Source organism: Chanodichthys erythropterus, chromosome 13, assembly GCF_024489055.1.
Source record: "Chanodichthys erythropterus isolate Z2021 chromosome 13, ASM2448905v1, whole genome shotgun sequence".
In the NCBI taxonomy this organism is placed as follows: domain Eukaryota; kingdom Metazoa; phylum Chordata; class Actinopteri; order Cypriniformes; family Xenocyprididae; genus Chanodichthys; species Chanodichthys erythropterus.
The window spans coordinates 18,540,661-18,558,271 of record NC_090233.1 but is presented as its reverse complement, the minus strand read 5'-3'; the positions used below and the strand labels follow the sequence as shown (position 1 = coordinate 18,558,271).

General features: G+C 34.2%; 1 protein-coding gene, 1 long non-coding RNA gene and 1 pseudogene across 2 annotated transcripts; 2 read left to right on the top strand and 1 right to left on the bottom strand.

Moving 5' to 3' along the window:
• Window positions 1-106: 106 nt before the first annotated feature.
• LOC137034943 (serine protease FAM111A-like) lies at window positions 107-2,742 on the bottom strand (annotated as a pseudogene).
• Window positions 2,743-4,934: 2,192 nt separating this feature from the next.
• LOC137034781 (uncharacterized) lies at window positions 4,935-8,069 on the top strand. The gene is made up of 3 exons (XR_010896980.1): window positions 4,935-6,352; window positions 6,589-6,668; window positions 7,839-8,069. It is a non-coding gene; the product is annotated as an uncharacterized lncRNA (long non-coding RNA).
• Window positions 8,070-10,994: 2,925 nt separating this feature from the next.
• Window positions 10,995-14,945, top strand: ptrh1 (peptidyl-tRNA hydrolase 1 homolog). The gene is made up of 5 exons (XM_067407297.1): window positions 10,995-11,368; window positions 12,616-12,835; window positions 13,570-13,669; window positions 13,763-13,808; window positions 13,902-14,945. Exons 1-5 carry the CDS (start codon window positions 11,192-11,194, stop codon window positions 14,160-14,162), a joined length of 804 nt encoding a protein of 267 aa, XP_067263398.1. The 5' UTR covers window positions 10,995-11,191; the 3' UTR covers window positions 14,163-14,945.
• The last annotated feature ends 2,666 nt before the right edge of the window (window positions 14,946-17,611 follow it).

Genomic DNA, 17,611 nt, shown 5'->3' with positions numbered 1-17,611 from the left:
AATAATGTTCACTGTTCTGCTCTCTTTGCTCAAGTCGGACCCACAATAACCTTTAGGTGAGATAAATGACTTGACATCTTTCAAAAATAATGGAAACAGAGTGTAACTACTTCTTTTGAAGAACAATCATCTCTAAGAAATTACATGAAAAGTGAAAGCCCATAATGACAGTAAATAATTTTAGTCTGATTTTTAGGTCTCTCAGAATGGAACTTTTCAAAGAAGACTTTTTTTTTTTTTTGTACTCATAGCCACTAGTGTGGATGCCAATCAGATTGCAGTCTACATCAAAAACTGGAGAGCCAGAAGAAGTGTGAAAGAAACAAGAATCATAAGTAATCTGGTTGTCAAAAAAGTCCCATTTCTCTTCCACAGACTTTTGTGTCATAACTTGAATTAAATGGTTATTCTCAGATGCATGTTTATTTATAGCTTCTAGTCGATTCTCTTTCTCAATGATGAAGCACGGGTCCATTTTCTTGACCCCTTCATGTGGATGTCCCACAATGCAGATCTGACCTCTGTTAGGAGGGGTTGGACTGTAACAACTGAGCAATTCAGGATACTCAGGATACTCATCCAATTCAAGAAGAGCATAGTCAAGAAGATGCCTTCCACTCTCAATATTTCCATAAGAGTAAGCTGCAAGTTGGTTTAATGGTATGTGCTTGATCTGTGAATCCATGTCTTTATAATCAAATACAGCGGTGTACTGTGAAAAGTTAACTGTCGTAAGGTCAATCGATTTCCCAATAACATGAGCATTAGTGAGGATGAATCTGTCGAAGAGTAAGAAGCCAGTTCCTATGGCAGACCCCCTGAATCGAATGTGACACAGAGTCAGAGAATTTCATGAGCTTCTTCACTTTTGAAAATTTCTCAGCACTTTTATGATATTCTGCTCTGAAGAATGTTTGGACCTCAGACTTGTTCTTTAGGTTCTCTCGCTGCTTTAATGTCTCCAGTAAATCTTTGAACTGATCACGCAGAATTCCCAGAATCTCTTCAGATTTGTCTATGGCTTTAACTACATACCGGTTAGTTGAAGGATTGGTTGACTTTGTTGTGTTTCTTGCGCAGTGTTGATGGGATTCTGGCTTGGGTCGGCATTTTCTGCCGCATCAGAATCTGAAGCTACATTAGGCTCAGTCTCATCATCCTGACTGTCTGGCAGATTGTTCTCACTGATAACAACTACCTGTAAAGACTTTTTAAGTGTTTTTTTTTACAGGCATTGAAAATTCATGGTTTATCTTTGAATCTTTAAGTCCACAGTGTTTTCTGAAAATGTCATTGTTGAATTGTCCATCACCTTTAAGAGCAGTTTTGATTTTCTCTCCTATAAATGCAAACACATAAACATAACGAACCCTTTCCCTCAATGCTTTGCTCTTCAGTAAACTTGTCACTCCCCGTCCTCCTCCTTTTTCAACCTAAAACATTACTAATGTTTCAGGCAGTGCTTTAAGTGGCCCAAAAGAGGTGCCCAGGGCAGGACTTAGGGTGGTGGGGGCCCCTGGGCTTGAGTCACTTTCGGGCCCTACCTTCTATACATTACTTTAAATAGAACAAAATGATACATACACAAGCTATGTATTAGAGCTACACAATTCTGGATAAACTGAGAATAAAAATAGAGATCACGATTCTGAACAAACAACTTCAGCAATAATCATAAATTATGTTATTTTGTTAAGTCTATAAAAATGTTAATTGTTAATCGGAATCATTTATTTAAAAAAAACTTTGGTTTGAATGAATGATTAAATTCCTCAATCAAATACACTTGTTTCATAGATGAATCAGCATTTTGAACGAATCTCCAGAATGAACGATTCAATGACAAATGTTTTTTTAAGTAATTTGTCGCCATCTGGTGGCGTAACAATATAATCGATCCAATCGTTATTTGAAGTGCAAAGCTACTTTCAAAAGGTGACTAGTACAGTATACAGAGTTACATGTTTAAAAAAAAGAACGTTATAATTTATTTATATGATCAATTATTAAAAAAGGTTTTCTAATAAATAAATAATGATTAAAAAAGTTCAAAGTGATCATGGTGTTTATTGCAATGCACAAATATCTTGGTCAGAATGAGAATAAAACACTTATTTACCTGGAAAACATACTGAAAAACAAACAAATACCTTGTAAGGTTGCAATCATTACAAATCATTTGTATTACATATAAATAGCTAAATCTATGAGTGTATAAATCTGTTCTTGGTAAGTCTGACATATTGTATAGATTATATACATCTCCAGTATACATATAGGCAGTGTTAGGCTGACTTTGACCTACAGTATGTCTACTACATCACATAAATTACAATCTTAGAGAATAATATATAACAAAATTAAATAAGCATTTTCTCATTACCATGGCATTTTAAAGATCATTAGATGTAATTTAGTACTCTAGCAAAAATACATAAATAGAACTTCATAGAACATGCCTAACTTTGTTCAAATTTAGTGGTAGGCTAATATAAGATAGCAATTTTAATATAGGAAGTGCCTTCTGTCAGCATAGTGGAATACTAGCGCGACTCGAATGAAGTGCACTCAACATTTGTACATATGCCACAAATGTGGTTAAAGGATGGCTGTAGTCGGCCAATTTCATGTAAATTCAAGGTGAGGTATTTAGCAGCCGCAGATCTCAAAAAAAAAACTTACCGATCGGTGCGATTTGCTGCTTAAAGTCGGAGGAGTTGAATACGTACTGAAGCCATACATGCACTTTGCTGTCTTTATTGCAGATGAAGCTGTTTATATATATTTGTGAAATAAACGCATGTTTCCAACATTTACGTGCAGTAAAAAACTATTCATTCAAACCTTAATGCACTACTTATTTCAGCGCCTACAGGCCTTTGTACAATGAAGATCAACATAAGCTTATTCTTTTTAAATATCAAAGTCTATTTTTATACTTGTATTTCGATAAATATGGCATACATAATAATACAAATTGTGTTTAATATAATACTATTTCTACATGAGAACTGTTAATGTTGTAAAAACTGACTCATGTACATGGCATTTTTACCATAGTAAAAAAACATTGTCATTCGTCTCTTTATTGCAGAACAAGATCGTCGCATACAAAAATATACAGAGGATTTACAACAGTACTCATTGTTATAGCAGCAAATGAACAAAATCAAATTATTTCTCCAGGGAATAACATTAAATGAACACATAGGCTACTTCCGTTTTGTATTTTCAATACACTTCTTACAAATTATACAATCTTAATATATTGCAGCAGTTCAGTTTAAACTGGTATGATGTAAAATTATCTCAAATCTTCACACTATTAATTCTTCGGACTATTATGGACGTACACTTCCAGATTTCCATTATTTGTAAATAAATCTCACAAGAACATTATCATATAGCCTACCAATTTCTAAAAATAAAGATTTTTTTAAAGACAATATTCCTTTTATTCCAAATAGGCTAACAGATTTGTGTGGACACACAATCGTTGTGATAAAACTCAATTCAATGACAACATTGCAAAAGTTTCTGCTCGTGGAAACCCTAACCAAGGCAGTTTCAGAAAGTAAATAATAAATATCATTACCTGAAGAAGCCGACTGTGTAAATCCTTGACATAAACCGTTCGCATTTAAAGTTATTAAAGCATTTTCCCGAGAAGTCGCCGGCGCGAAGGTAACAACTGATACACTGCTTTGCGGATAGGCGGAAGTTAACTGACGTCATTGTGAAAAGGGTCTATTAAATTAAAATTTTCATTGCAGGGGCAGGACCAGGTAACAATGCTAGTCCAATCAACAAACTTTAAATGAAAAATTAAAAGACTGACATATTATTGAAAAAATCTAACGTAAATGGGCGGGGCCCCCTATTGGGCGGGGCCCATGGGCTTGAGCCCAGTCAAGCCCAATGGTAAGTCCGGCCTTGGAGGTGCCGGTACTCTATTATAGCCTTTTTTCTTCTTTCTTTCTTTTTTTTTTTTTCTTCTTTCTTTTTTTGATGACTCCCCTCATCCCCTGTGGTAACAACTATATTGAAGGGGTTTTAGTGATAAAAACCCGAGTGATAATGAGCATCACCTGCGAGGCGCGCCGACCTCAAGTCTCTCACGGAGGAGCTCCGCAGGCATAAAAGGAGGAGCGACGTCAGTGAAGGACGAGAGAGGACCAGGCTTGGACTTTATTTTATGCTTTATTATGTTCGTGTGGCCGGCAGACGTCCGCGTTTTGTTCTTTGTTTATTTTATATTAAAGTTTTGTTGAATCTAAGGTTTCACCTTTTTCAATAAGACAGCAGGGGAAATCTGTCTTCACAGCAGCTTCATGATGTTCTCCTGTTAGGGTTGCCACCCGTCCCGTGAAATACGGAATCGTCCCGTATTTACAGCCAAAATGACGCGTCCCGTATCAAATCAATACGGGACGCGATTTGTCCCGTATTTTACATAGGTCCACATTATGCAGCATCCCATGCAAATCACCCCACCCGCATTGTGTGAAGGTGAAGACACGTCCTATTCTGCCCCTGATTGGGTAATACTCGCTGCCATCATGGTTTGATTGGTTCCAATCAGAGTCAGAGGAGGGCGGGACGCCGCCTCGCCGGTTCTCTCCTGAGGCAGATAGTGTAATGTTTTTTTGTTTTTGTTTGTTTTTTTATCACCTCAAGTTTTTGATTGATAACGTTAGATTTCATATGCTGCCTATTAAGAAATAATGTTAATAATGTACATTAATCATGTTATGGTATGATTTGTTTATTAAGGTTAAGTTGTACAGTCACATAAGCATTACTCTAATAAGAGATATATTTAATACATATTTAATCAAAATATAGTACCTATGTGAATAAAATAAACAACTAGTTATGCTTAACCAATTTAAATAATTGCATCATTCAATACTATAGAATTAACAATAGACAATATAAAAATGGAATAAATAAATACATAAATATATTTACTTAATAAAAATGTTGTTAAGTGTTTTACTTAAATAATGTTTGTAGATATATCATTTCCAGTTATTTAGGTGTGGTTTCACTGTTTGGATGGTGTTACTGCAAACAATGACAAATATTTTAGCCAAAATCTTTGTTCACAACAAATGACAATTTACAATTTGTTTAATTTATAATTACTATGTTATGGATCTGTTAATTTAATAAGTTAATAAAATATGGTTCACATCTCACAAGTTCCTCCAAAAGCTTATTTTTTGTGGTCTCAGTCACACTTTGTTGGCCTATGTTTATTATTGTCATAGCTGTGTATTCAATATGACCACTTAAGTTGTGATAGTGAGAGACTGAGTGCATCTGTTCACACTGATTTCAATAGCAGATATCTTATTATAATGTCCATTGGTATCAATCTTAATATTTTTTATGAAAATATGTTTTAAGTTATGATATACCACCACTGGCACGCCATCGGGACTGTGGTCATCGTGGCCCCATGGGGTGTGGCCCCCACTGCGGCAGGCGTCCCTTATTTTTCTGTATTGAAGGTGGCAACCCTATCTCCTGTGGATCTTTGGATGAGTAAGTTATTTCTTTCAGTATGTTCTTTTCTTTTTCGATCTTGAAAATATCGCTTGTATTTAGAGCCTCAAGCACAGTCATGGATGTTTTACAAGGCACTGACAATTTCTTACACTGTAAAACTTTGCTGTAAATTTACAGCTAATTTCTAACAGTATTATGCTGTATTTTCATAAAACAGTAACATTCTGTATATTTTACAGAATGTCTGTAAATATACAGTAGTTTTCTGTTTTCAGCCCGTTTCACTCGTAATACAGTATAATACTGTAGAAGCATTGCATTATGGGATTGATTTTTTTTCCCCACGCTCATTTCAAATTTCTAGGCCAGGCATACATTTTAGCTTTTCTCCCAACGCTTTAAGTGTTTCACGTCGACTCTTCATGGTTTAATGTTATCATTAAACGATATTTGAGTCAATATAGTGTGCAGTTTTAAGCTTTCGAAGCGTCAGTTTGCGCGGGATGACCGGACGCCGCTGCTGAAGACGGAGATGTTATTTTCCGCCTGATTAATCAAAACGTTTGTGCCCGTGTCGAGAAGACGGAACGATTGTTCGGCTGAGAATACGGTAAGTCACTCTTTTCTGGAGCTTTTCGTTCGCGTTTTTACTTTGTCATGAATTGTTTGATCTTGAAATGTTAAACTTCTCATGAGCAAACAGTTAACGTTGCCCTGTTCTCAGCGCTTCACGCAGTAACACTGTTTCATCTTATAGACAAATCTAAGTTATTCTTACAACCGGATTTATTTTTCTCTCGTTTCAGTCTGAATCATCTGATGCAGCTCCATTGTTTACGTAAGTGTTGTGCTTATTTTCACGTATATCAGGTTTATGATAAAGAATTCAGTGAATAAACAATTTTATTTTGTCAATTATTTTAAGCATTATTTTAAGATGCTTCTTTTCTGAAGTGTAACAGGACACATTACTGAGATCATATGCTTAGCTGTGAGTTCTTGTGTTCACAAGAATGCTATGGTGAATGAATGCACAATATTCACTTCTCGCTCTCTTTGCTTTTCTGCTTTTAGGCTTTGACATACATCCTAAACATGGCTAAAGAACCAGAAAGGGGGGAAAATTGCCTTCTGTGAAATATGGTTTTGTTAATGTAAGTATTGCACCTAATTTCACATGTGATGTAATCAGGTTTATGGCAAAGAATGGACTACTTGCACTGAGGCTTGTAACACACTTACATTTTGAAATAATACAACTTGCCTATTTCTGCTTAGTGATCGATGCTGCAGTGTGTGTGAGACCTGATGAATAAGATCAAAACAAACCTTCATTTATTTTTATTAAATATTTTAATCCCTATTTTTCATTGACAATCATTTCACTGTATGTAATTCACTCAATTCTTCGTATTCAAATTCTTAATATTTAAAGTATATTTGTCAGTCTGCTGCCAGTGCGTTACTATTTAAAGGGTTAGTTCACCCAAAAATAACATTTCTGTCATTTACTCACCCTCATGTCGTTCCACACCCATAAGACCTTTGCTCATCTTCAGAACACAAGATATTTGTGATGCGAGAGCTTTCTGTCACATATCACAGAGACATATGGATTACTTTAACAATTGGGTTTACTACCATTCTTGACCTAAGTTGTGCTGCTGCCTATGAAGGAACAGAAAGCTCTCAGATTTCATAAAAAAAATATCTCCATGTGTGTTCCAAAGATGAACAAAGGTCTTACGGGTGTGGAACGACACAAGGGCAAGTAATTAACAACAAACCGAAATTAAATTTTTGGGTAAACTAACCCTTAAAGATTAAATATTTAACATTGCTAAATGTCTTGAGGCAGGTACCATTTATTTAACTATTTTAAAAGACTGGGATAAGAGCACCAACACACACAAGCTTGTACTTATCGTTACTTTATTAAATTAATTAAAATGTAAATTCAACAGGTATAAAATATAAGAAAAACAGTAAGAGAAAAACAGTTAATGAGAAGATGAGCACTGGACTGCAGCAGGTTAGTGGTGTAAATTGGTGAACTGAATGCTTTTACCAGAAACTCCCGAGATGTAGTACGACATACAATGCGGAAGCTGTTGTGCATATAGTCCATTCAATGAATGAACGATTTAATTGAATACAATTATTAGCATTTTTTTTTTGGCAACTTTTCTGAAGTGCTAATTGGATATTTAAACTTACTGCAATCAAATGCTTAGGCATTTGAAATGCTATGGTGCATATATTCACAATATTCATTACTGTTTTCTCTCTCTCCTTTTTTTTCTTCTCTTTTTCTTCTTTTATAGGTACTTTGACATCAACCATGAACACGGCCCAAGAAAAAGAGAAAGTGACTTCCAAAACTGGCAACACTGTGCAAAAAAGGAGCAGTACTGAAAAACTTGTAGGCCTACTATTTGTTTTTACTCCACATTTGGAAAAATGTTAAAAGTAAATAATATTGCTGTATTGTTCATTGATAACTGTTGATTGCATTTAAAATGTTGACCTTTCAACGTTGCAATTTTCTTCTTTTTAAAAATAAACGTTTTAAAACTCAGAGTATGTTGCTTTCCATTTCCTTTGCCATAACATAACAAAAGTATATTTTTAATGATTTAATGACATATATAAGTACAGTATGAAAAGCTGTATACATGCAGTTAATAGCTGTAGATAAACAGTATAATACTGTAAAAGTACATAATATTACAGCAGGATACTGTATTTGGTAATTACAGTAATATACTGTAAATGTTGTTTACAGAAGTAGTACTGTAAAAATACAGTAAGTGGCTGGCAACCCAGCTGCCAGTATTTTACTGTAAATTTACAGCGAAAAGTTTTACAGTGTAGAGTTTAAACAAAGATTGAAAGAGTGATCTTTCTCTTCGACTTCCTGTTAAAATGAGAAAAAAAACTATTTATGTACACAAACATTCGAGTGAATTCCACTAATGTTTTGTAATAAATGATTAATTATGCATATATGAGTTACAGTAAGTGATCTACCTGCTGCAGATCTTTTAAGGGTTCCTCTTCAGCTTCTTTCTTAAATGAATGAGCTGTCGTTTTCTGGGAAAATGTCAACAACAGTGAAGTTAATGCAGGATTACCACATCTTGCATTAACTTAACATGTCTACATCTTTCTACCATAATTAGTTAATGAAAAGGACAAGTAAGTGCAATGTTATGACCCTATCACTCCAAACATGATGCAGCAAAGCAAAACAAATTACTTTTCACCCTGAGAGGGAAACAAATATATACCTAAAAAAAAAATACAGTATACAGAACACTCAAACATTCGAAGTCGGAATCTGTGTTTTTTTTTTAAGTTCAAAGGGAATATTATCTTTATATCTACAATGAGAGTTGAAGAACAATTATTTCTATAAAAGTCTGTCTTTTTATTTGTCCTCTTTCACAGACAAGTATTTTCCATTAGTGTAAATGCATTTAAATTCTTCATTTTCAGCGAAAGAGTTTGAATCGCGCTGGCTCTCTCGCGAGAAGTGAATCACAGTTTATTTCTGTTGCAAGGCATGTGATTGGCTGTTTGGCACTGATGTCACGGATTCATGTGCACGAGCTCCACAAACTCAGGATCAAAGCCTGAGTTGACAGAGAAAGTTGATGAGCAGCATCATGGTACCAACAAAGCCAGATAGGAGTGGTTTGGCTTTGTCAACTCGAAACTAATCCTATAACCCTGAGTTTGTTCATCTACCATCATGGTACAGGCCCCAGATGATTGGTGCAGGCTTTTGTAGACGGGTGCTGATGAGGGTGATTGATGGCAGGTGCAGATGATGGTGGAGCGTTTGCAGGTGGGAAGCAGGAAGGATTCTGGGAAATGTAGTGCACAGGTGACAGGTGATCATGACAAGGCCTACACACTTCATAAAGATTTTCTGAACCTGCAACATGTCCATAAGAAATTACAACTGAAACCACCAGGAAAATGTACTCTAACCTCTGTTTTCTGCTCTAATATTATGTCCTAGATTTAAGATCTGTAAGCAAAATGCCTATAAAAATACATGAATAGGCCTTACATAAAAAATTATTAACTTTTATTAACAAATTAGGTAACACTTTACAATAGTTCATTAGTTAAACATTAGTTAATGTATTAACTAACATGAACTAACCATGAGCAATACATTTGTTACTGTATTTACTAATCTTCGTTAACATTAGTTAATGAAAGTGCAGTTGTTTATTGTTCATGTTAGTTCACAGTGCATTAACTAATGTTAACAAGATTTTAATAATGTAGTATGTTGAAATTAATAAAGTTTAATAAATGCTGTAGAAGTGCAGTTCATTATTAGTTCATGTTAACTAATGTAGTTAACTAATGTTAACTAATAAACCTTATTGTAAAGTGTTACCAAAAATTATTCTCTATAAGCAAATAGGCCAATACTTTTTAAAATCAGTAAAAAAATTGAACTGTTTATTGAATCCTTAGACAAAACATAAAAAGAAACTCTTAAAGAAGTTTAGGTGCTTTATGATTTGTATCATATTTTACACTAGCTTTTATGGCTCATATAATATGATATAGTGAGAATATGGAGCACTCAATAAGTACTCAAAGAAAATGCCTTAATTTTATTCAGAGGCCCAAACTGAGCATAAATGCAATTTGGTGCAGATGTTATGGCTAAAAAGATGAAATTTCAATAAATTATGTAAATCAATAAGCTTTTATAACAAACAGCATAGCAGACTACTTACATAAAATGCATATAAATAACTATCTGTTGTCACTATTTCCCAATATGTCACAGTAAGATGATATTTAAAAAAGCTATTCTTATGTTTACAGATCATTAAACCATTAAAGATTTCACAGCACAAAGATGTGTACCATGAACTGAAATAGATTCATACTTTTTAGAATTATACCAAAAGGCTTTTTACTTGCTAAAAAGTATAAACTATACGTTAGAGGGCAAAAGGCATGTAACAGATTGTATACAACAGGTTTTTCAACAAAGTTTTGATCATGATAATTTAGAAGCCTTGCATGGGGTTAAGTATTTTTTTTCCCCTAAAACTTTCAACGTGTTTGGAAATGTGTCTCCGATACTGTTTTTCCCATTTCTCCTACATGGCACTGTCTGAGCACTGCGAAAGGTTATTCTCCACCATCAAGATAGATGGCGCTGTGGGGTTTTAAGTACTAAAAAACTCCTTCGCTTCTCTGAGGTCAGTCACCCTCGCGTTGCCAAATATATAAAAAAAACACGGATAAAAAAATTTGTTTTCCTAAACTGGTCAAAACACCAACTGTTATCCCAGCTACATCATTTAATGTTTCAGTTTCACATATGTTTAAAATTGTTCTGGGATGGACCGAGATAAATGTTACACTTTGCCCTTATGATTTGACACTTTAAGGGGGATTTTAAAGGTGAAATCTGGCAATTTTTCGACGCACGTGGACAGGAGAACGTGTAGGAGTCGGTAAAAAAAGACCGCTAAACCGTGTGAATAAAACGTCTTCAAATCAACTATAGGTCCCACCGATTATGCTGTATATAAGTTGTAGTTGCTTTGCTTTATAGTCGCTATTATTCGTAATATAGAAGTCCACCAATCGAGATGTGTAATAGACCGGTATCGGTATCTTAACATGACTCATAATGAGTAACACCACAGTTCATGGCAAGGTCTGGGCGGCTGTGACACAAGCTTTCAAATTGCCAATGGCTTTCATAAGGCAGATGATAACGAAGCTGATTAACCGAGTGTTGATGAGCACGCTGCCATCGCCGAAGATGGCTGGTCAAGCGATAGTTGAGTCTAATAGAAGGAAAATGGTAGGTTATGTCTTTTACTTGGCATTGTTATTATAACAGGTTATGACTAACAGTTTTTCTCAAAAATAGATACTAAAGTTACCAGTGCCTGTGTTGTAGTTACTGGTTATTAGTCCAGTTAAGTCTTTTTTTAGTACCACTAGTTTTACGGCTGTTCGTTAAAGTACTTATTCGTTATATCTTAGTAACTTAGGCTGCTTATTCCAGTAGTGACTTGTATATTTTCAGTTGGTCACGAGAACTCATAACAAACTACAAATTTTTAATTCGCCAAAAGTCGCTTTCCCAATAGTAGTAAGTATCAACAATAACAAATATCTACTTCAGTAACTTATTTAACACTAGTGTGTATTTCATTTGTTGATAGTAAAAAAAAATATTTTAAAAGTAAAATTTTAGTAATTTAACTAATTTTTAAAAAATAAATTAAGCCATTCTGACTAGTTGTATGTCCCCTTGGGACCCAGGAATAGACTTTTGTCCTCTGTAGTGGACATTATTTTTTAGTGATTTTCTCTGTTACTAAACAGGACATTGATTTCATACATGTCCACTGTAGAGGACACTTAATGATTATCAGGCATTTTAGGAGATAAAGTGAATAGGGAAAGAAATTATATGTCAATATTCCTATAAATTATTAGATATTATTGTGAAAATGTTACCAATTATTACTCCCATTATTACTACTTTTTCTTTGAATGTTGCTCCAAGAACACATTAATATGCAAATTAGGTAGTGTATAGATACATTGTATTGAATGGGAAAACCCATGTATGGCTATTTTACCCACATATTGCATGAAGTAAAATGGTATATCAATTAATTCCATTATATCTCTCATAGTTGAGAATCATCTTTATACAAAGTTAAAAAAAAAATCCGGAATCCTAAAAATTGATTGGTGATTAAAAAAAAATCCCATTGTTTTTGCCTATACATGTAATTTCATGTCAATTTATTTTTTAACCAACTGAGTCCTGGTGTCGAATACAGAGGACATAGCATAACATATGAATAAAATAAAATGTTTCAGGTTTCTTTTTTTTTTTTCATTTGTTTCTTATGCTCTAAACAATGTAATGACGTGAAAAAATACTAAATTCGAAAAACCTTTTTTTCTGGGTCTCGGGAGGATATGACAAGTATAAATAGAATTATAACAGTCGAAATAGTATTACTAGTTTAATCAGGACCTATATAAACCTATGACTGATTCACTTTGTGTATTGCTGTTGTGTTTCAGGTTGTCGGGCTGGGAAACCCTGGTATGAGTGGCTCTCGACATAGTGTTGGTATGGCTGTGCTGACAACGTTAGCAGAACGTTTGGGAACGCAAGACAGATGGAGACCTGACCGAGAAGTCTCAGGAGAGGTTGTTGTAACACAGCTTCAAGACATCCAGTTGGTTCTTCTTCGACCCAAGTTGCTCATGAACATCAATGGTGTGAGTGTGGCAAAAGCAGGTGAGACACATTGTATTATCCTATAAAAGAATAACTCAACATTGCACCTTTTGAGCTCCAGAAAGTAAAGACATCATTAAAATGGTCAACGTGACTACAGTGGTTCAACCTTAATGTTATGAAGCAACAAGAATACATTTGTGTGCAGAAACAGAAAGAAAATAACTACTTTATTTAACAATTTGAAATATTGTCATGCGCAGTTGACATAGTGAACGCAGTGAAGGCATCCGTATTCAATGTCCGAACACGACTCCTTATTGGCCCTGCTCCTGCGTCGTGCTCCTCACGTTACAGCTTTGGCCAATACTGAACTGGCGTTCGGATGTAAACAAGGAAGCCTGCACTGTATTCACTGCGTCACCTGCGTATGACAACAGTTCAAATTGTTAAATAAAGTCATTATTTTTGTTTTGTTTTTGAACACAAAAAGTTAAGGTTGAACCACTGTAGTCAAATGGACTATTTTAACAATGTCTTTAATACCTTTCATTTTTGGGTGAACTAACCCTTTAAATAAACACTCTGTACCTGAATTTGTATTTCATTTGTATATTTGCTCTTTTTTTTTTCTTTTTTTTTTTGTTATTACAAATAAATATATTGTGATTATATATCATTATCGTGAAATAAAATTTCTTATATTGTGAAATAAGATTTTGGTCATATCGCCCACCCCTATTTCCATCATTGGAAATCTGAATTTATTGCTTTATTTTTATTCTTTTTTCCAGCCAGCAAATTTTTAATTCCACCTGAACATATTCTCTTGATTCATGATGAACTTGACAAGCCACTTGGGAAGTTCGGCATTAAACATGGTGGAAGTCCAAGGTGGGTAAAAACTTTTCATCAGACTTTTGTTCCTCTATCTATAATATATTATATTGACCTCATTGGTCATTGGACCATGTCTCTTCCTCTCAGGGGTCACAATGGTGTGAGATCATGTGTGGACTGCCTTCATACTGATGTAAGCTAGCAAATATTTTATAAAGCAAAACATCAGCTGTACTAGTGACTTGCTGTATGAGTTCATTCTAACATACGCTAATTGTGCCCGCAGGTGATGCCACGGTTGCGCATTGGTATTGGGCGACCGTCAGGAAAAACGCCTGTTGACCGTTACGTTTTGGGACGTTTTTCACAAGAGGAACAAAATGTTCTAGACTCTGTCATGAAGCAGAGTGTAGATGTTCTGCTGGCATTTCTCACAGACTCGCAATCCCAGACTTCTCCAGCAGAGGGAAGGAGAGCGTCACGCAAGAATAAAGCAAGGACACTTTCACCGCCTCAGGACACCACAGAAGAGCACAAACAGAACTGACCTTCTGTTACTACACATTATAAATTTTATAACTGTTTCTCTGTTGTGAAGGAGCTCAGTTTGGTTATAATGCCATGTTTTGATCCCCAGCAAAGCTAAGGACATGGAGGTCAAAACCAAAACTGACATCATTACCTACTAGTAATTTTGTGATAACCCTGTTCTGAAGTTAAGCTTGTAACGATTGGCTACACAGTCTCTGCCATCTTTTAAAGTTTCTTCAAAATTGGAGTTTATAAACCCCTAGAGGTTCCTAAGGGAACAACAGAAGGTTTGTGGCACTGGAATAGAAATACCTATGCTGTACTAAATAAAAAAATATATAATATTGAAAATAAAAGGTTTCTTAAAATATAATAGAATTACATTACTTCAAATATCAGCATGTTTTTCATATAAATAAATTCATAGGCATTAATTTGACAAAACAGTTTGGAAACCCCTGGTATAAAATCTGGACAACACTGACCTCACTCTTAATAGTGCCATTTCATGTAACTGGGTGATTTTTAAATGTGTTAATTTCATTGTATTGTGTTTTGCTTTTACAAAATATTTGCCCCTTACTATGTTCAGCTATAGTGAAGTCACCTTTATTTATGTAGCACTTTTTACAATGTAGATTGTGTCAAAGCAGTGAGCTATAGGTTTACGAACATTTCTGACATTCGGAGAACTGTTGCTTCATAAATGTTTGCTTCATCATCCATTAATATGAGAATGAGAAACCTGGACTTAATCTATATTAAACCTGCAAAAAAGTGTTCAAAATTTTTAAAACAAATAAACATGATGTAAAATAATTAAGAAAGTGACGTACAAGAAATATTTCAGATTACAGGTCACAAATAAGTTATGTCATTGATCAAATTATCCCAGGTGAAAAGAAATACATTTCTATAATGTACTTAAAAGTGCTCTATTTTCACACACTAATTTTAATATTCTAAAAATTCTTCTTTAGTACTTCTAAGGATAATCTTAAGAACATCTAAGTGTACTCAACTGTGCTATTTTGAGACACCATGAAATATGAACTAAAATGTGCTTTTATTATACTATCTCTATTTAAAAACTATATTTAGTTACCACTTAGTACAAGTGGCATCTAAATACATTTTTTAAATACAGAGATGGCACATTTTAGTTCATATTTCATGGTGTCTCAAAATAGCACAGTTGAGTACACTTAGATGTTCTTAAGATTATCCTTAGAAGTACTAAAGTAGAATTTTTAGTACATTAAGTATAAAAATAGTGCATGAAAATATAGCACTTTAAGTACATTATAGAAATTTACTTTTTATCACCGGATGGAGTGCCGCAGGGATCTGTTTTAGGCCCTCTGCTATTTTCAGTATACATGCTGTATCTTAATAATATTAGAAAACATGGAATTAGTTCAAACTGTTATACTGATGATACTCAGCTTTATATTTCATCACAATCAGATAAAATCTCTAAATTATCCAAGTTGACAGAGTGTGTTAAAGATATAAAATTTTGGATGACCAGTAATTTTCTTCTAGTAAACACGGATAAGACCAAAAACCTGTACACAGGATCTCTTAGAATACAATTTGCATCTAGAGGAATGCACTGTTACTTCATCCTATACAGTTAAAAGACCTGAGTGTTATATTAGAACGCTTGTCTTTCGATAATCATTTTTAAAATGTTAAAAAAAAAACAGCCTTCTTCCACCTCAGAAACATCGCCAAGCTATAGAACATGTTATCTGTTTCTGATGCATAAAAGCTATCATGCATTCATGACCTCTATTACTGTAATACAGCTGATTGTCCTGCATCCTCAATAAACAAGCTACAATTAGTCCAAATTGCAGCTGCTAGAGTTCGCAGGTCAAGAAAATATCAAATCAGCTCAGCTTATCATCTCTACACTGGTTATCAAGTTCTGTTGATTACAAAGTATTGCTACTGAGCTCTAAATGGTTCAGCTCGTGTGTATTTAACTGATCTTCTGTGGCCCTACAGTCCATAATGTTCTTTAAGGTCACAAACCTCTGGACTTTTGTTTCAGATAATCTAAGTCCACTAAAGGAAGGAGAGCGTTTTCGCATTTGGCTCCTAAACTCTGGAATAGCCTTCGTGATGATGTTCAAGGCTCAGACTCACTCTTCCGGTTTAAACCTATTAAAGACATCTATTTAGCCAAGCATTCACATAATACACCTCATCACCTTGTACTCCAGTTTTTTCAGATGAAATGCACATGATTATCTTTTCTTGGAATGTTATGAACAGCAGCTACACTAATTATTTTCCACATGCTTTTCTGTACCTTGGGATTCCCATAACGAGAGAGTACGCCAGCTCTAGTTTAGATCCAGCCTCTTATGAAGATTTCAGATGTCCCAACACCTGTGAAGAGATGACGCCAGCTCTGAATCAGCATTCACCATTGCCAAATTTTCTATATATCATTATGATCACAACTTGTAATAATTGCTTTAATGAGATCATTGTTTCTGCTTAAATTAATACATGATATGAGCTAACTGCTTGATTTGTATTATCTTAAAACAAACATACAATAAATGTGAAATGAATTGAATTGAATCATGTGACTATACAGACATTTAAATGTTCTTCCACTGAAGCTCAAGCTACTCTTTGGATCATCTAAAATCATGCTGGAGAATAAGATCATCAGATCTCACACAGACTTGTGGAGTTCATGGAGCTCGAGTGCTGCATGCTCTCATTAAAGCAACATGAGAGCAAAAATGTGCTAGTGTAAAATAATTATATTTTATATATATTATATTTTATATATAAAAAAATCATATAATAAAAATAATTTGCTTTGAAAAAAATGTAATTAGAAGCATTCTAAAATTAGAAGAATTCTAAATTATATATATACACACACATATATATATATATATATATATATATATATATATATATATATATATATATATATATATATATATATATACTTTCATCAACTCATATAAATGTAATAAAGAGGTAATGAAGGAATTCCATTATTAAAATGGGTTTTATTGCTCTAACATGAACAAAAGTTTTGTAGGTCTAAGAAAGAATCACTTGTTTTGTCACTGAATTAAAGAATGCTGAATGAACACTGAATCGACAAAACATAATCAATGCAACTCAAATACAAACAATGGATATATATAGAGCCAGTTTAATGGCAGCTCTTTGCTTGTATATCATTAGGCTATAGGCTTTAGTTACACTTAAAAATGTGATCATTCCTTATTGGGCTCAGTGCAATTATCAAGTTTCAAACTCATATAATTAACTCCATAACTGATTAAAAAAGAAACACGGACAGCGAATGATAAAAATCTTAAAAATCAGTGGTGTGTGGAGATTTCTGACAGATGTGGAGCATTCATCCGAGAGGACCTCAAAGATTTCCATCAATACCACAGCATAAGAGAACTATTGAAAAAT

What these genes read in the sequence shown, in the direction of transcription:
- ptrh1 (XM_067407297.1), top strand. Translation starts at nt 11,192, where the DNA reads ATGAGTAACACCACAGTTCATGGCAAGGTCTGGGCGGCTGTGACACAA. An exon ending in TGTGAGTGTGGCAAAAGCAG is followed by an intron (nt 12,836 to 13,569) that starts GTGAGACACATT and finishes TCTTTTTTCCAG; the next exon opens with CCAGCAAATTTTTAATTCCA. An exon ending in AAACATGGTGGAAGTCCAAG is followed by an intron (nt 13,670 to 13,762) that starts GTGGGTAAAAAC and finishes TCTTCCTCTCAG; the next exon opens with GGGTCACAATGGTGTGAGAT.